Below are 20,938 nucleotides of genomic sequence, written 5' to 3' on the forward strand. Positions count from 1 at the left end.
CCCCACCATCTGGATGTGTGACGGTCCTCCACAGTGCGGTTTTCAAGGAGCTTTCATCCACGTACTACAAAACTGTGGAATGAACTTCCTTGTGCGGTGTTTCCGGGATGCTACGACATGGTTACCTTCAAAAAAAGCGCGTACACCTTCCTTCAAGGCCGACAACGCTCCTGTGATTCCTCTGGTATTGCAAGAGAATGTGGGCGGCGGTGATCACTTAACACCCGACTTTAGGTGACCCGTGCGCTCGTTTGTCCTCCTTTTCCATAAAAAAAAAATATGGGGATCGGCGCATGCGCACGTGTTTTCGATTAAAGTTTTTTTTATAATAATTTCACATCACAATGTAATCAAACAATGTTTTATGAAGTAGTCTAAATTTAAATTATATAACATTATTATTCTCGTATTACATGTGCTGTAGTACTTGCGCCGATATAATACATCAAATGACAATATAATAGCGGTAACAGGGTAAAATATGACAGTTTGATATTATGGTTTTCATTTGAAAACAAAAAAATATTCTAAGTTAAAGTTTATTTTGAGAATACAATTGCATAAATATCAAAACTACAATCCAGTAATGTAACGTATCCAAGAAACATATTGAAGTACATTCGTGTAGAAACCCACTGTGCTAGTTCTGCAATCATTTCCGCCAAATGAAGCTAATCCGTAGATAACACCCTCTTGAACTAAAGGACCTCCAGAATCACCCTGAAAATATGAATACATTTACAAGAACAGTCATAGAATCAATATCGGAAGGAACGAATATCGAAAGAGAAGATTTTCATTTTGTATTAGCTCGTTTTTCATTTGTTGCTGGCAATCTGTATAAATAAGATAATTATTCTGTAGATTAACTGGGCAATTTCTAAGATTATCTGGGGCGACTTCAATTTATAAAATATTACTAATTTTATTTTTATTATATACTTTACATAGTGCTATACATTTTTAACTCAATAAAACAAACCTTATAATTATATTTACATTACTATAATTACATTAAATTAAAACTATCATATATCACGGGAAAGCGTACCAAGAATACTGGCAGCATTTCCACGTTGGATAGCTAGGCTGATCCGTTGGCCGAAATAGCTACCAGCACTTGAGTTTCCAGAAGCCCTATTGAGGCGAGAAGATAGTACTTTGTACATTCTACTTTACATAGTGTTCTAGACCGCTATGATATTTTTATACACAATTAGTGCTTTTTCGTACAACTTTTTTCAGCAATCTCAGAAAAATATCAACGAGGTGATATTAGATCATTTTTGATTGTTTTTTAATTAGCTACGCATTAACAATTTTTTTTCTACTTGAATGTGAACATTGTGTGTTATATATCAAACTATAATTATGAGATTTTTGCTTCCATTATTATAGATTCCTAGAAAAATTAAATAATATAGTTTTCTGCGTATATAGTTGCGTGCATGCAAAAGTACACATGTCAGAAGTGAAGCCTGCACTGTGCATGATGAACCTATAAGCTGCATATGAAGTCCTGGTACATGTTGCTAGAATGATACATGATTTCAACAGCTATGAAATACATTACTATCACCGCTACCATATTTATATTCTCCGGTGTCTATGTAGTAATACGTGGAACGCATGACGTCAGAATATATTATTAAGGTATGCTCGCGTCATATATATGACAATCTCTTCGTTAACTATGATCGCCTGGTACCAAAACACTGTATAGTGTTTCCTTTCTCTGAACTGAACAGATGTTTTACATTGCTGCTTATACAAGACTATTTTAAACTACTGGAGTAAATGCGGCAATGTATAGATATAGCAGTCAAAGAATATTATCTTGAAATATGTGGAGAGTTCCATATTTCTGCTTTGTTTTTATACGACGTGATTTAAACTTACAAAACACATGCCGGGCCCGTTGTCAAATCTTTTTGCACAGATGAATTTTCTTTCCAAATTTCGTATGAAACACTCCGGCATAATTGCGTAAATATAATAAGGTAACACAGATACACATTCTTCGTTCGACAATTTCATAACATACATTCTTTTCAAGATTTCCGTCAAGTTTCCCGTCTAAAACAAAAGAAAAAGAAATTAGTTTTGGCATTGTCCTATTTACACCTGGGTAGTAAAAATATATGAAATATTATTTATTAGTCATAAATAGAATTAATTAATCTAGTGGAACAAATTTCCATGAGCACGGTTTGCGGTATTTATTGAAGATAAAATTTCAACTGACCACGAAAGAGCTGATTGCTCGTTTTGGTGTCTAAACTAAGAAAAATTCATAATAACGGGGCTTATACGTTCACAAAAATCGTCGCCTTTTTGCTTTTAATAGTGATTTTCATTATAATAACACTAGAAACAAGGGATTGCTTGTAACTAATTCTAGTAGGCTTCATAAGATACATAATAGCTTTAAGGGTAAATGTATACACTTTTATAATAAAGTCCCAGCCTCTGTGCAGGCATTATCTATGAATAAATTTAAATGTTTTATTAAAAATTGGCTCTGTCGTAAATTCTACTACTCCACAGCTCAGTATCTAAGTGATCCGACAGCCTGGGCTATATTACGATTATTTTATAGCAATAGCAATGAAAATACAATATTGTATATTTGATTAAAAAGAGCGCAAAAAAAAATTACTGAGAGTTTCTTGCGCCTCTTCTTCCCTTAAGAGCGGCATTTGTTTCCGAAGCGGTAGTAGTGTCTAGTATACTAGAAATTCTAAAGGAATCAATTTTGAGAAAATAAACGAATTTTATGCCTTTTTATAATACGAAATTAAACTTTTTTGTTATGTGTTAATTTACCTTATAATAGAATTACATTTTTGTCTTAATTACTCTGGTAAGTTTTTCCTCAATGATTCTCACCGCGCTCTCAGGGTCGATTTCCAGCATTACCAGAATTAGGTTAGGTTGGCACTAACAAACTTTAGCAATAACAAACGTGTTAAAGTACCAGTTAAGCAAAAAAAGAAATACTCCATTAGACAATCTTTAGATGACGTCGTAACATTAACTGTTAACCGTAACCGTCCAATGTTAGCCGGTTACCGGCCGTTTTTAAAAACCTATCTATCCTTAGTTTAACTTACTAGAGGTAGAAAAAAATCTATCCTTTTACGCTTACTTACAATTCAATAACCTATCGACATAAAGCATTGGACTATAACTATATTAGACGTAAGTATGGATAAATAAGATCTTGTCATTAAACGGTGACAGCAATGTATCCGTAACTAGAGATACGTTATTGAAAACGGCCGCTAAGCTTTAGGTAAATAGCGACCTGTCAAAAGATTCAAATAGATATTCGACAATGACTTAATATGCCACTTTTAACTTTAGCTTTAACTATGCCAAGGAATACGATGGCGCAACACATTCCGTAGTCTATGTTAAAGTCAGCGTTACATAGCTAGTGAAATTATTGGGCAAATGAGACTTAACATCGTATGTCTCATCAAGGTGACGAGCGCAATTGTAGTGCAGCTCAGAATTTTTGGGGTTTTTCTAGAATCCTGAGCGGCATTGCATTGTAATGGGCAGGGGGTATAATCACCATCAGCTGAACGTTCTGCTCGTCTCGTCGTTTATTTTCATAAAAAAAAGATAAGTTATTATTTTAATTAAAAACAAGAAAATATTATATTACCTCATCCATCCCTCTACCAGTTAAAACAAATGGTGAATTTTTAGAGGCTTTACGCGTTGGCAATTTCAATGGCTGGATTTTCTCTGAAAACTGCAATGGTTTTTGAAGATGCACGATAGCAATATCATTAAGAGGAATATCGATAAGATATATATAGTTTGGATGAAGAATCACTTTATCATAATAAACTACTTGGCTATTGGCTTGTGTATTTCCGCCAACATAAACAACAGGGTTTTCAGATCTGAAACACAATATCAACATTGTAATCTTAAGATATTCAAAATTAAATCTTTATTGATAAAAGTCTATTTTAATTGCAATCGATTTTAAATTTTGAAAGTAATATATGGCATTTAAATAAATCCTGAAGTTTCATACACGCACAACGAAATGCAAATATCGAATAATATAATAGTTTTTTTGCATCATTCTACATATTAAATTGTAATTGAAATGATTTGTAAATCGATGGAAATGTAAATCTTGATATAAAAGAGTGGCAATGACTTTCTTGGTACTTCTTCTCATTAGCTCAACCCTTTACGAAGTAGCGGTAGATTCAATAAGAAAAACATTTTTCTGACATTCATAAGTGTCATTTCCTTGACCTACATGAATAAAGTGATTTTGATTTGATTAGATTTGATATCGTTTGGATTCTGCGTATTTAACGAGAATAATAAAAATAAAAAAAACTTGTGCTCTAAAGCACACAGTACTGGAAAAACTATTTTGATAATTTAATTGAAAACCATCGTAACCAGTAAAACCGATCAACCACCTAGTTTTGATTTGAATCTTTTATTAAACCTTTAAGCCTTTTAAGACTATTAAATCTTTGTAATAAATACTAGTAGTTAGTATTAAATGACCAAGCTTACAGTAGTCAATACAAAGAAACCAGCTTATAAGCGCTGTTGAAATTGAATTGCAACTTCTTATATATAAAAAAATGTATACACAAGTTAAATAAATAAACATGTACGAAAAATTGATTAACAATAATCCATTCTATATTTAAAACATTACTTATCCTGTCATTAAATATTGTCAAAAAATACCACAATATCGATTAACAAATATGCAAGGAAATAGAGTATTTTTATATTTTCTTAGATTAACGCGTTACACATTTAAATAAAACACTTTTAATTCGATTGAAACGCGTGTAATTGTAACTGTGTAACACTCATCACACACACTTGAAACGTCGAGTTAACTAAAATAAAAGTGTAACTTTTACGCAAAAATATAGTGTAAAACACAGTGACAATTACACTCGTTTTAATCCTTTAAAAGTGTTTTATTTGAAACAGTATTTTTAGTTGAAAATAATACTATATTTTGTTTCTAAATAGGAAACAAGCTATGTTGGCTCAAGCAGAAAGTGCAGTAGGTTTGGGTTTACTTTATTTACAATAATATGTTTTTTGTCTTTATTTAATTTTAAATTTAAAAAACATACCCATTGTCAACACAATGTGCAGCAGTCAGTAAGTATTCATCAGATATTCTTCATTGTGTGTCCTCTACCGCATTTATCATGGGGAGTGTTCCGAAGAACTGTTTCACCTGATTCCTGCCGCCAAATTTCATCTTCCCCCGACACGCCACAAGTTAGGATATCTAACCCACCATCTGGATGTGTGACGGTCCTCCACAGTGCGGGTTTCAAGGAGCTTTCTTCCACGTACTACAAAACTGTGGAATGAACTTCCTTGTGCGGTGTTTCCGGGATGATACGACATGGTTACCTTCAAAAAAAGCGCGTACACCTTCCTTCAAGGCCGGCAACGCTCCTGTGATTCTTCTGGTATTGCAAGAGAATGTGGGCGGCGGTGATCACTTAACACCCGACTTTAGGTGACCCGTACGCTCGTTTGTCCTCCTTTTCCATAAAAAAAAAATATGGGGATCGGCGCCTGCGCATGTGTTTTCGATTAAAGTTTTTTTATAATAATTTCACATCACAATGTAATCAAACAATGTTTTATGAAGTAGTCTAAATTTAAATTATATAACATTATTATTCTTGTCTTTGTTATACATGTGCTGTAGTACTTGCGCCGATATAATATATCAAATGACAATATAATAGCGGTAACAGGGTAAAATATGACAGTTTGATATTATGGTTTTCATTTGAAAACAAAAAAATATTCTAAGTTAAAGTTTACTTTGAGAATACAATTGCCTAAATATCAAAACTACAATCCAGTAATGTAACGTATCCAAGAAACATATTGAAGTACATTCGTGTAGAAACCCACTGTGCTAGTTCTGCAATCATTTCCGCCAAATGAAGCTAATCCATAGATAACACCCTCTTGAACTAAAGGACCACCAGAATCACCCTGAAAATATGAATACATTTACAAGAACAGTCATAGAATCAATATCGGAATTCATACACGCACAACGAAATGCAAATATCGAATAATATCATAGTTTTTTTGCATCATTTTAGATATTAAATTGAAATTGAAATGATTTGTAAATCGATGGAAATGTAAATCTTGATATAAAAGAGTGGCAATGACTTTCTTGGTACTTCTTCTCATTAGCTCAACCCTTTACGAAGTAGCGGTAGATTCAATAAGAAAAACATTTTTCTGACATTCATAAGTGTCATTTCCTTGACCTACATGAATAAAGTGATTTTGATTTGATTAGATTTGATATCGTTTGGATTCTGCGTATTTAACGAGAATAATAAAAATAAAAAAAACTTGTGCTCTAAAGCACACAGTACTGGAAAAACTATTTTGATAATTTAATTGAAAACCATCGTAACCAGTAAAACCGATCAACCACCTAGTTTTGATTTGAATCTTTTATTAAACCTTTAAGCCTTTTAAGACTATTAAATCTTTGTAATAAATACTAGTAGTTAGTATTAAATGACCAAGCTTACAGTAGTCAATACAAAGAAACCAGCTTATAAGCGCTGTTGAAATTGAATTGCAACTTCTTATATATAAAAAAATGTATACACAAGTTAAATAAATAAACATGTACGAAAAATTGATTAACAATAATCCATTCTATATTTAAAACATTACTTATCCTGTCATTAAATATTGTCAAAAAATACCACAATATCGATTAACAAATATGCAAGGAAATAGAGTATTTTTATATTTTCTTAGATTAACGCGTTACACATTTAAATAAAACACTTTTAATTCGATTGAAACGCGTGTAATTGTAACTGTGTAACACTCATCACACACACTTGAAACGTCGAGTTAACTAAAATAAAAGTGTAACTTTTACGCAAAAATATAGTGTAAAACACAGTGACAATTACACTCGTTTTAATCCTTTAAAAGTGTTTTATTTGAAACAGTATTTTTAGTTGAAAATAATACTATATTTTGTTTCTAAATAGGAAACAAGCTATGTTGGCTCAAGCAGAAAGTGCAGTAGGTTTGGGTTTACTTTATTTACAATAATATGTTTTTTGTCTTTATTTAATTTTAAATTTAAAAAACATACCCATTGTCAACACAATGTGCAGCAGTCAGTAAGTATTCATCAGATATGATCACAGCGCCGCAGTGGCCTAGACTCGCGAAGTAAGGGTTGTCTTCAATTTCCACCGATACACCATTAAATATTCTGCCACTTATTTGTGCTGAAGGGAAATTGTGTTATATTAAGCAACAGTGTACGTACATGCACATACATTATGATCTCAAAAAAGATCTGAACTCGAACAACAGCTGTGCTTAGCTCATATGTAGCTGTTGTGACCCGCTGCGATTGAGTGAAATAAAGTCGATAAGCATGAGAAAATAGGCATAGGAAAGATGACTTGGTATTAAAATCAAATCAATGAATAAATGGACTTTAGATATCTCGTATGTTCAAATGTTAGAACGAAAATACTTTTTTGCAGTATTTTAAGTGCGTGCGTTTTATTTTTAACTGTCTTCAAAAAAGGAAGAGGTTCTCAATTCGTCGGTTTTTTTTTTATGTTTGTTACCTCAAACCTTCGACTGGATTTTAAAATTTAGTATATCTGCTCATATTTAGACAAATTGTTAGTTAGTGTACTTCAAATTCACTAAAAACAAAAACAACCGACTTCAAAAACACTATTTCAAAACAATAGATATAATATGCACTAAAGTCTAAAAATAATTGCGTATTTTTTACAATCTAATTCTAGTTACGATTATTGTAATTTTTGGAGTCGGTGTCATCCAAGATAGGCTTCTAACTACATACATACATAGTTATAGGTGAGATGTGCTTGAGTCGTGAGGAGGGAGAGGCGAGAGCGGGTCGCGGCGGAAGGACGCCAAAAATTACAATAATCGTAACTAGAATTTGATTGTATAAAATACGCAATTACTTTATACTTTTTAGTGCATATTATATCTATTTTTTTGGAATAGTGTTTTTAAAGTCGGTTGTTTTTTTGTAAAAAAAAATTTTACTGACTTAATTACTTTACATTTACGATAGATGGATTCATGTTTTCCGGCGTTTCCCTTTTCCCTCATTTACAGCCTACATTGTCACGGGCGTCTAACCGTTGATCTTTAGTTAGAATGTTTGTTTAGAAAATTGTGAGATAATTAGAAACAATATCGTATGTAATAATAATAGAATACTGTATTAATAACAAACTGATCCGATACTTACCTCCCATTGAACACAAACATAAGGATTTTAGTACAAATAGTACAGAAAATATTATAGTTATTCTTAACATGACTACAGATTTTTTGTTGAATGAAGTTATGTAGGCAACATGGCTTTTATATTATACGTAGGCTGCATTGGTAACTTTATAGTATTCGCCATTACTATAAAGTTAACAATTCAAGTGCGTCAAAGATTGAGTTATGTGCGAAAATATGCCAGAAATTATTTCACAATGTGTATTATCAGTATGTTTTATAACTAAAAAATATTTATGACATTATCTTTTTGTACTCGGATTCGCTAAATTTATCTATATTCAAAGTCAAAGTCAAATAAACTTTATCCAATTAGGCTTAAACTAAGCGCTTTTTATTTGAATTTACGATATTTTATTTATTAATAAGTTTCCTGTGTAAAATCTACGCTCTGTAATAAGCTAAGCTAATATACGAATGGTACACAGCATTTTTCCTGAAATGGTTGTAATAAATGTAAAATGCAACGTCGTCTCCATCCAGGGGTAAAAAGTGCAAAGCTTCAACTAGTCACGCCGAGATCTGACGGGTAAAACTGACAAAAAAGATTTATTAAATTTATGTTGAATAAAACTATCATGTTTTTAGATGAAATATTTCTAATTGGAGGCAACTTTATGCTTTATGGTGTCTAGGAAGTGTTTCACGGTGATGGTAGCAATGTAAATTCACATACCTTTTATGAATACTTACCGTAAAGTTAATTAACGGGAACTCTACTAATATGGTTTTACGGATCGTTCAACCATCGGTTCGTCCATCTATTAGTGGATTGTATATCCAAATCTACAAATGATATGTAAAAAAAAACTGTTCGAAGTATGACCTAAGGGACGAGACGAGCAGGACGTTCAGCTGATGGTAATTGATACGCCTTACCCATTACAATGCAGTGCCGCTCAGGATTCTTGAAAAACCCAAAAATTCTGAGCAGTACTACAATTGCGCTCGGCACCTTGAGACATGAGATGTTAAGTCTCATTTGCCCAGTAATTCACTAGCTACGGCGCCCTTCATACCGAAACATAGTAATGTTTACACGTTACTGCTTCACGACAGAAATAGGCGCCTTTGTGGTACCCATAATCTAGCAGGCATCCAGTGCAATGGAGCCTCCCACTGGTTCCTTTCTGTTAACAAATTCTGATCCGGTAAACGTTGTTTTGCCATATAAAATAAGTACCTGCGCCCGCTTATTATGAGTTTTGTGATTTAAGTTATGAAATGTCACTGACTGAATTATTTGTGTTGAGAAAACAATCGTGAAGTACCTAAGTAAAAAAAAATTGTTTCCGGTTAAGTAATCACCAGCAAACATATACTAAAAATCGTATGGTAATGTGGAAAAAAAAGGTTCTCTTTTTATTAATATGGATTAAAAGAACACAATGTTAAATCTTGTACGATAGGAGGAAAACCTTCGTAAGCGGGTTCAGTTCACACTTGAACGGTTTTTTGAAATTTATTGTAAATGCTTGCGACATTTCTTTTTCCTTCGGACGCATTTCAGCTGGAGGCTTAGGTAATAAGTCAAACTAGCCCTTAGCCTCTTGATTGGGCCATGGTGCGCGTCAGTTATCCTTTTTACTCCCACTAGCCAAGACTGTCCCAGAGAGATACTGGAGATCTGGAGATTGGAGAATTTGTGCCCGTTGTTCGGCCACGCTGTTGCACTCTATAAGCACATGCAGTTGCGTTTCTTCCTCTTCCATGCATCCTCTGCATAAAGGACTGTCCGTCACACCTTTGGTAAATAAATGCTTGTTTAAGGAACAGTAGGCGGTTATAACCTAACCTAATAATCTATAATTTTGCGTAAATTGTCCCTGGGTAGTCTGGTCAAGTTGCGAGCAAACCTCTTACGGCCGTTCCCAATATTCAGTCTATCTCTTACTTGAGATAAAAATCATAAATATCGTTGACTTTTCTGTCCCAATAAACTTATCGACGGTAACTCACCTTATCCGTACACGCTGTCTGTCAATGGGAGGACGTATAGCTTACCAGCCATGGAAGTTTGTATGGAAATTGCAATTCACGTCTCCCAATATAAGGCGATAAGAATGACTTATCGGGTATATTGGGACAGTTTCAGATTATTGACAGTTAATTACTGACAGTAGAAGATAGTAATTTATCTCTATCTGTGTAGTATATTGGGAACGGCCGTTAGATGCCACCGGGACTGCATTATTTGTTTGCCTGTGCGACGCTAAGGTAATTTAATGACAACTTACATATTTATCTATCTATTCATTTGGTAATCTCATCGTAAGCTTTATGTTAATGTCTTCCTTATTTCGGAAAAAAGTCAAAACTCTCGTGGTATTTTTGATAGTTACGTATACAGTAGTGAATATTTAATGACAAGTGTACAAAGTTCACAAACACTGCAGATAGCTATAGACTTAATTTATACGTCTAAATAGAGTCTTTTCTGTTAGACAACCGATAAAAACAGGCCAGGAATATTAGTTTAGTGTGCGTGACAAGCTACGTCTTACACTCGCGATTTGTATAACGCTGTGCTAGTGTGCGTGAATTGCTCAAATTAGAGGTTAGTTCTAAAGTCTATTTTTTTCGACGTTTTCAAAGCTGTCTTACGGCCGTTCCCAAGATACTATCTACAGGTAGAGATAAATCTTCTACTACCTTCTACTGTCAGTAATTAGCTGTCAATAACCTAAAGCTGTCCCAATATACCCGATAAGTCAATCTTATCGCCTTATATTGGGACTCGCGAATTGCAATTCCCATACAAACTTTATATCACTGGTCACGGATAAGGTGTGTTACCGTCGATAAGTTTTTTGGGACAGAAAAGTCAACGATAGTTAAGATTTTTATCTCAAGTAAGAGAAAAATGAATATTCGGAGCGTCCGTTGGAATATTATGTTAGTGTATAGACTGGACAATATAGCGTGACCAATTTTTTGACGCTGTGTGCCTTAGCTATTGATTTGATGTTCAAAATACTTAGGAAGCAAGCGAGACTTACTAGTTCCGATTTGTCAATCAAAATAGGTTATACTTATATTTTTTTATGAAAATAAGCGACGAGACGAGCAGGACATACAGCCGATGGAAACTAATATGCCCCGCCCATTACCACGTAGTGCCGCTCAGTATTCCTGAGACACCTCGAAAAGCCTTGCGCTCGCCACCTTGAGACATAAGATATTAAGTCTCATTAGCCCAGTAACTTCACCAGCTGCGGCGCCATTCATACCAAAAAACAATAATGCTTACACATTACTGCGTTACAGCAGAAACAGGCACCGTTGTGGTACCCATAATCTAGCCGGCATCATGTGTGAAGGAGCCTCCCACTAGTAGTAATAATAGATTCGTTTACTATTTCCATCTTGCTCTATCTGCATTACTGATGTTCCTGCCTCTCGCAAGCTTTGATTGTGTATATCTAAATTGTAGCTCTATACCTATTAACAAAAATCTATACTAATATTATAAAGCTGCAGTGTTTGTTTGTTTGTTTGAACGCGCTAATCTCTGGTACTACTGGTCCGATTTGAATGATTCTTTCAGTGTTGGGTAGTCCATTTATCGAGGAAGGCTATAGGCTATATATGTTTTTTTTATTCAAAATTAGGGATCCGTAATAAAATTGCTATTTTGTAATACAAGGTGTAAAATCGAAAACCTATTTTTGCGTGCGCTGCAAAAACTATTGACAATAGAACAAAATGATGTACAGCCTGTACATCATTTTGTATAATATAATATAGGCAATATTTTATTACTTATAAAACTATCGCGTGAATTATACTTTATATGGGAAAACAACGTTTGCCGGGTCAGCTAGTTAGAAATAATAATATTGGATCCCAAATCGAAATTAAAACTATCCTATCTCTCAAGTGGACTAAATTGAACTTCATGATGTAATCTGCATTAAAATCAAATAAATATATAACATCATCAGCCGGAAGACGTCCACAGCTGGACAAAGGTCTCCCCCAAATATTTCCAGGACGATTGTTCCTGTGCTTCGACAATTTCGAGAGAACAGTTCCCAATTGTTATGGGAGTAGGTGCGACTTGGATATTTGACATGATCTTCGTCTTGTCCATGTTCATTTTGAGACCTACACCTTGGGAAGCTGTATTGAGGCCATCGAGCATAATTATGGCTTAAGTCTTGGATGGTCTCCGCTATGATTAGAATATCGTCTGCGAATCGAAGGTGAGTGATGTATTCACCGTTGATGTACATATATAAAGATTAAAATTATTCTTAAGTCATTTTTATTTAAACAAAAAACGGTGAAACAAATACAAGATATCATACAGAAATGAGTGTCCGAATCGCTTTTCCGTTCTATATTCGAGCAAATTGAACGTGAATGAAGTCACGGTGCAAACACTAACTGTACATAAAATTATGCAGCAGACAAGAAAGCTTCCACTTCAACTATGAAACGTTATTCTATCTCGCGCATACTGAGACTGTGGTGCACAGAGTACTAAACGATAATTTTGTCCATCATTGCATGGGTATGCTAAGTTTACTAGAATTACCGATCCGGGAAACTCTGATCGTGCGGTATGCGATCACACGAAAACACATATAATTGTAACCGTGTTTTAACATTAGATTTTGGTTAAAAGCTACATTTTAAGCTATTGCATAGCTTCTATCGCGGGCCTTGAGCGTGGAGACCGAATCCAGAAATTCCTTAACGAAAGTAACCTAACACTTACTTACTAGATCTAAATAGATATTTCGCCACGGTCATTACAGTTGCCGTGGAACAGCGGTTACCCGTATGCTTTTTGTGCAGAAGGTCCCGGGTTCGAGCCTGGAGTACGTCTTGATTTTTTTTAATTTCTTTATTTTTTTTATCACGTTTTTTTAATTTATATTTTTATGACAAGCATTTTTATTTAGTTTCACCTGTCCCGTTGTCTTTTTGTAATCAAATCTTGCGAGTAAAATTTTACTCACTTTCCGTTTGCTTTTTTTTTTATTAATTCTATCAAAAACAATACTTACTGCATAAATAAAATAAATAAATAATTATAATTGCATAAAAAATGCTATGCAATAGCTTTACCGCGGCAGTCCCCGAGTGCGACACTTCTTTTTTATTATTATTATTATTTTAGTTAACCCGACGTTTCGTGACCTTTCCAGAACATGTTTTCAGGTTTACTGATCTGGATCTATAAAAGACAGGTGTATGTTTTATTTAAATGTGTAACACTCTCGTTAATCAAAGAAGAAAAAATGGTATTTCCGTTTCATTGTAAATAATAATATTACACGCATATGACAGCGATGAAATCGTCTGTCAATTCAATATACCTTTACTTCTAATCTATGGATTACATTTGCGTTTGTGATTTCTTCAATTCAAAATTTTTTATTCAAAATAGGATGTGGCATCACTTATTGAAAGTCAAAATGTACCGCCCATTCCAAAACGTATGCCTTAAACCTGAGAAGAATGGGCGGTAGAAACTTTTAAACGGGCTTTTTTCTTCATCAGAAAATATGTGTACAAAGTTATATAGTACAATTTAACTTATTATTTAATAGCCTGAGGGCGGTCGCTCCTTTCCCAATCTAGGATATCATTAAGAAAGTCATTTATGTTATAGTAACCTTCAACACACAAACGTTTATTAACAATTCTTTTGTTTTAAACATTTTCTGGGATCTTGTTATAAAATCAAATACATTAAAAAATTAGTAAAAAGTGTTTTCCAAATAGATTTCTTTTCACGACCTTAGTAGTATCCCGTGCGCTCTCTGTTTTATACTACACTGCGCAAGGAAAGCCTTGCTCTATACTCTATAGGCAACTTGATTTCAACGCAAGGCACGTCTTTCACAAATTTACGGTCGATTCATTCGACATTCGATTATTAGGCATTGATCTTTTTAAAATTTCTCGTCTAATTCGCTTGGACGCTGCGACAGTGAGCCGAGCTCAATTCGTCGAGTAATTTCATTCGATTATACGCGAATCGAATCATTAATTCGTCGTTTGTAATTTTTGGCTGTCAGTATTTTTTCGAACGTGCCCAGTTTGGTAATAATTTGTTCATCAGTTTCAGTTTTATTCATCAATCATGAGTCACTGTTTGAATTTTTGTTGTCCATCCACATTCTACGGTTATACATCTTAGATTAAGGATTGGTCTTCGCTACGCTCCAATTAGATACAGCACAACCTAAGAACAATAGCTTTTTTATTACGTCTACTATTAGATGCTTGTGTGCGTGGCATCTTGACACTCAATTATAAATTTATAACCCTTTATTATATTATATACCATTTTCAGTAACATTGGTTATCTTAAATAATATAATTGGAAAATTAATGTAACTGTGTATAACTATGTAACCTACTCATTTATTAATTAAAAAAAATTGTTTAATACTTAACTTATTCTATATAATACCTAAAATTAATTATTTCTGTGCATGCTGTGTTTATTTGTAAGTAATCACTACATTTAGTTTCTAGTTTTTAGTTCTACTTTTTATATTTGTCTCTGATTGGGTTGTTAGTGATTGTAAATAAACCTATTGAATAATTAAATAGCATCTTTCAAATTTTTTAACATAAGCTTCGTGTTATTTAACATTGAAATTAGTAAAATACATTGATTATATGTGATCCCAGTGTTTTTCTTATTTCTAGTATTATTCTTTTAACAATGTTTTACTTCGCAACCCAGCATTTTAGTTTCAATTATTTGCAAAGTTTAACAGAGCATGTGGCACGTCAACGTCACACATTGTTTGAGACTGGTTCGAGTACGCCCACTCGGACGTAGTATTAGTTGTTAGCACTTTGCGACTACGCCTATGGAATCTAGTTGGAGCGCAGCGGGGACCTATCCTTAATCTAAGGTTATACATAATCAATTAAGTGAATTAAATTGTATTATATTATATTATTAATTTGATGCCGATATTTCGATCCAATTGCATGACTCGGGACCGTCCGTTCCGTGCAATTGGATCGAAGTATCGGCATCAAATTAATAAAAAAAAGGCATTTATTTTCTCAAAATTGATTCCTTTAGAATTCTTTTTGATGATGACGATGTCATTTCTAATAACTACTAGATACTACTACCGCTTCGGAAACAAATGGCGCTCTGAGAGAGAAGAAGCGGCGCTAGAAACTCTCCCAGCATTCTTTTTTTGCGCTCTTTTCAATAAAATATACAATATTGTACATTCATTTCTATCGCAATAAAATAATTACAATCTAGTCACAGTCTGCCCGATCATTTAGATATTCAGCAGTGGAGTAAGAGGATTTACGACAGAGCCATTTTTTTATAAAACATTTAAATTTATTTACAGATAATGCCTGAACAGTGTCTGGGACTTTATTATAGAAGTGTATACATTTACTAAATATATATATATATATATATATATATATATATATATATATATAAATGTGTGAGTACCCGTCATAATAATTGGATATAGAAAGTTATCCTTAAGAGATAAATATAATATGGCATCAAGGACTTTTGTGTAGATTTTCACAATTTCACTATGCATTATTTCTAAGGGCTTGGACAGCGTTTTCGTTGAAAGTTCCCAGGCTGCTTATTTCTTCCAACACCTCCAACAAGTATCGTTAAAGTTTACAAATATGTATACAGAAGTGTTATCATTGATAAACGCGAGTGTTACACATTTAAATAAAACACTTTTAATGGATTAAAACCCCTGAAAACGAGATCTGGAAACGTCGGGTTAACAAAAAAAAAATGTAACTTTGACGCAAAAAATCTAATGTAAAACCGTTACAATTACACGCGTTTAAATCCTTTAAAAGTGTTTTATTTAAATGTATACAGAAACTTAACAAATTATATACTTAAACCTTTCTAGAGAACCTCGCTATCCATGGGTGAAACTAGCATGTTTTATAATTAAGTAGTTGTTACTATGTAGTGATAATCTAATATATAAAATTCTCGTGTCATGGTGTTAAACTTTGAACTCCTCCGAAACGGCTTGACCGATTCTCATCAAATTTTGAAGAGGTCTGAGAATCGGACAACATCTATTTTTCATGCCCCCTAAATGTTAAGGGTGGTCCACAAATTTTTTTGACATTTTTTTTTAAATTTGTTTGATTATGAGCCAGCATTAAAAAATACATACGACTTCAAATTTTCACCCATCTACGATCAACAGTTACTTTTGTATCGAGATTTTAATATCGGCAATACAACGTTTGCTGGGTCAGCTAGTAACATACAATATACAGATAAGAAATTTGTTCTAACAAAACAGTCTATTCTTATGGTGATCATAATGAGCGGTTTGGAACGCATCATGAAGGCTTTATGATATTTGAGTATACTTAGTCTGGCCATAAATACTGTTACAGTTAAAAAAAAAAAAGAAAATATTACATTTGAATTTGGAATCTATCTGTATTTATGAGTACGACGTGGGTTAGTGGTGACACTATCAAACTTCAGTGATGGTTTGGTGGGGTATTAGCTATGAAGGAGTGACTGAGGCATACTTTTATGAAAAAGGTATCAAAACATCGGCACAAATGTATCAAGATACCATTCTCGGGAAGGTAGTGAAGCCCCTTATTAACACCATGTTCAAAACAATCATCAAAACCAAAAATGGTCCTTTCAGCTAGCCTCGGCGCCGCGTCGAAAAGCTCGGTCTACGCAGTCTTTGTAGGAAACAAACGTTTCGGACTTCATCAGAGCTGAAGACTGGCCGTTGTCTAGACCTTATCTTAATCCGGTGGATGTATGGTCACTTTAAGAGAGTGCGGCTTGCTCTAAACACCAATGATAATTTGGAGTGCCTAAAACAATCCGTACGATTGGCAGTGAAGAATTTTCCCATGGAAAGAGCTGGTGCTGATTGATAACTGGCCTCAACGTTTAAAGGACTGTATTGAAGCCAATGGAGACCACTTCGAATAAGCTTTTTATATTTTAAATTGTTTTATATTTATGTTTTAAATAATACACTGTAAAATAAATGTTATTTGCAATATATTTTTTTCTTTATTTCAGTATTTATGGCAAGACTAGGTATAAACACTATCGGCCTTACAAATAAACTCGGTATAAAGTTATAACTGATGATAAACAAAGAAAATGCAAATGCGAAATGCTTACAATATCGTTGACAACACTGTCAATACAATGACAATTCTGAAGTTTTCCGAATGACAAGCTGCCTTGCAAATAAACGCGGGAAACGTTATACGTCCGAACAAACCATTCGTAAGCAAAATGTCTATTTGTAAACATTTTACATATTCTTGGTTTATGCTTAGTTATAACTTTATGCCAATTTTATTAGTAAGGCCGTAAAAAATACGAAGTAGATATAATAAAATTATTTATATATGAAGCTGTTAGGGAATTAGTTCGTGAAAAAAACTTCATAAACGCCGGCTTCGTATTCTCTCGAATGAAATATTATGATCTCTTCCCGTCAGTGCGTTCAGATCCTACGTCTTCAATCACATTTATCACAGCGAGCGTTCCGAGGATCGTTGTGATTTCCTGTAACCGGATTACACTATCATGTTTTGAGACAGCCATACGTATTTTTATCTTGAATATATTTTCACCATAAGTTATTAGTTATTTATGCAACTGTTGTGTATAAAACGTTGTACAAAGCTGTGGAATGAGCTTCCTTGTGCGGTGTTTCCGGGACGATACGACATGGGTACCTTCAAAAAAAGCGCGTACACCTTCCTTAAAGGTCGGCAACGCTCCTGTGATTCCTCTGGTGTTGCAAGAGAATGTGGGAGGCGGTGATCACTTAACACCAGGTGACCTGTTCGCTCGTTTGTCCTCCTTTTCCATAAAATAAAATAAATAATACCCCATGTATTAAAACACGAATGTGGGTTTATCACACAATCCGAAGCCGAGTGTGATAATAGTATCACAGTTTTAATACCTAATTATCAACAGTTGCATTCAAGACTTTATCTACACCCATAAAATGAATCCTCTAAAAAAGATTTTAAAACAGTTAGCTTATTGCTAACATTAAAAAAGCCTGTATTAGTAACCGTAATATCATCCAAAGGAGAGTTATTATGAAAAAAGATGATATAATGTTGTACTGAATTTCATTACAACACTCGTTTGGATGATGTAATGGTTATTAGTACATTGGGTGTTTTAATGTCGGCAATAAGCTAACAGTTTTAGAATCTTTAGTAGAGGATTTAAAACATGGATGTAGAAAAAATAAAATACACCTTTAAACAAAATGCGTGATAATAATTTTTTTAAATAAAGAAAAAATGAATTTAAGCTCTAATGGTTGATGCATCCAAAATACGATAATTTATATTTATACAGTTACTTATTTATTACTTATTATGAAATAATTTATATTATTTAAACACGACTCATATATTAGATGCAGCATCTTACAAACTAATTTGTTATGTATATTACAGCTATTGTAAAATACTCTATTTCATTGAAAAGAGAGGTTGTCTAGTTTCATGTATGACCTTCTCACGAGCTCAACTTTTTACTAACGTATGGTATTGCTTAGATAATTCATTCGTCTAGATAGAGTTTCTTACTGTTACACAACCGATAAAAACAGACAAATATCATAAAGTACTTATATATACTTCTTTCTCATCGATCAAATGTAACAAAGTCAACTTGTATAAATCCTAACTCATGCGTTACTTCGCTCAAAATATGGAAGCTTTATATAATGGCAACCCGTAGCGCTGCCTCACCACACTACTTCAGTACAGAACCAACCACATCATGGAGCGATGAACAAGTTTTAATTAAACACTAATGTTTTCACGAACTAATTAACACCTGAGCTAATGAAGAGCGCACGTAACACTTCGAGCCACAAGAACTGTGAAACTTTTGTACATGCCTCGTTCGTTGCATGCGAATATTGAGACAACATATTTTACACTATTTGCTGGGTTGTCTAAACATGAACGGGATTAAAAATAAACTAGGTTTAAACTTACACCCGAGGATGAATCAAGAATCTACATACTATTGACTTTGTCGCTGACAACACTGTCAGTACAATGATAATTCTGAAGTTTTCAGAATGTCAGGCAAATAAACGCGAGAAACTTTATACGTCCGAATAAATCAATCATAAGCGAAATATGTATTTGTAAACATTTTGCATAATCTTGGTTTGTCCCCAGGTATAAGTTATACCAAGTTTATTTGTAAGGCCGGATATGTTCATTCATTTTACATTTGAGAATGATTAATCGGTATTCGTTTTAGCTCGGGTGTAATCGGTGCAGTGCAAGTACGGGTGAGAGCGCGCGCCGGGCGAGCGCCGAGCGATCAGTCAGGGAAGAACTATCGAGCGAGGCGGCTGTGTCGCATGCGCATGCCGGGAACACCGCGTTCTTATTACGTAATCGTAATTGTGAAATGTTCCTCGTTTTATGACTGTAAAATTTATTGCTGATTATTATACCACCTGTTTGAAAGACAATGTTTTACTTGCTGTCGTGTTAAACGGCCACAGTACTGGACAACCAGGAAGATTCTGACCATGTGACCGGCCTTGCCTCGTAATATATATCATACACAAACATGATTATATCTTCTAGTATTTGTCTTTATTGCTCAAGTTGTTAATTCAGCTAAATGAAACATAGTACATTCTATCCCAATCGTGATTTCTGATCTTAGGCAGTGATTATCGAGCATCACATCTCAACGGCTGACATCGCTTTAGATCTGAACTGATCCAAACCTCTAGTAATGCAGATATTAATAAAAAAAAAGTCTGTAGATTTTATTATCTTAGTAAAAAATAGGGAGATTGAATAAATGCAGTAACTATGGCCAAAATAAACAAGAGTCTATTTCTTCACGAAATAGCCAACTGTCCCATATTTATGTTTCATGCAATGTCTAAAATATGAACTGAGATTTACCCAGCTCATTGCAAACTTCTATCCACAACTTTAAACATTTTATTAAATAAAAATCACATTTGGCAAACAGCTACATTGGGCAGTCATAAACCGAGATATAAAATTGTATTCTAAGAATTAGTATTTAAAGAGATACGAAGGTACAATGGTTATCTGGTCCAAGTTGGCAGTCGAGTAGCCTTCTGGATGTTGTGAGAAAATTAAATTACTCCATTAAGTGCCTGCCTCTGTAAAGGCTCATTCGCACAGACTGAGTTGCAATAAAATGCTTATGTAAGGTTGGAATAAAAATAATTAATATTGAGGATTATAATGACAATCTATTAACATAAATGTATTTATAGGTAACTAGTGACAACCCGCTCGTCCCTCGCGTGTCATTGTTGGTACGTTTTAGTGAACAAACCTCATATTCAATGTACCTGAATCGTTTGATCCCAACCACCTACAAACCCACACTATTCTAAGCTTTTCTCATCAAGACCTTTCTCACCAAGAGTCTGTACTTATTGTGGTTGCTGAGGAATAAAATTTCCAACGCCATCTTTGTGCTATATTTTTTTTTATGGAATAGGAGGACAAACGAGCGTACGGGTCACCTGGTGTTAAGTGATCA

General features: G+C 34.0%; 1 protein-coding gene across 1 annotated transcript; it reads right to left on the minus strand.

Moving 5' to 3' along the window:
- Positions 1–573: 573 nt before the first annotated feature.
- On the minus strand, positions 574–8,336 carry LOC126976051 (chymotrypsin-1-like). Its single transcript, XM_050824195.1, has 5 exons — positions 8,330–8,336; positions 7,175–7,313; positions 3,674–3,917; positions 1,987–2,076; positions 574–720 (listed from the first exon to the last, which is right to left on the minus strand). The coding sequence occupies exons 1-5, from the start codon at positions 8,334–8,336 to the stop codon at positions 574–576; spliced, it is 627 nt and encodes a 208-aa protein (XP_050680152.1).
- Between the last annotated feature and the right edge of the window lie 12,602 nt (positions 8,337–20,938).

Source organism: Leptidea sinapis, chromosome 39 (assembly GCF_905404315.1).
Source record: "Leptidea sinapis chromosome 39, ilLepSina1.1, whole genome shotgun sequence".
Taxonomy (NCBI): domain Eukaryota; kingdom Metazoa; phylum Arthropoda; class Insecta; order Lepidoptera; family Pieridae; genus Leptidea; species Leptidea sinapis.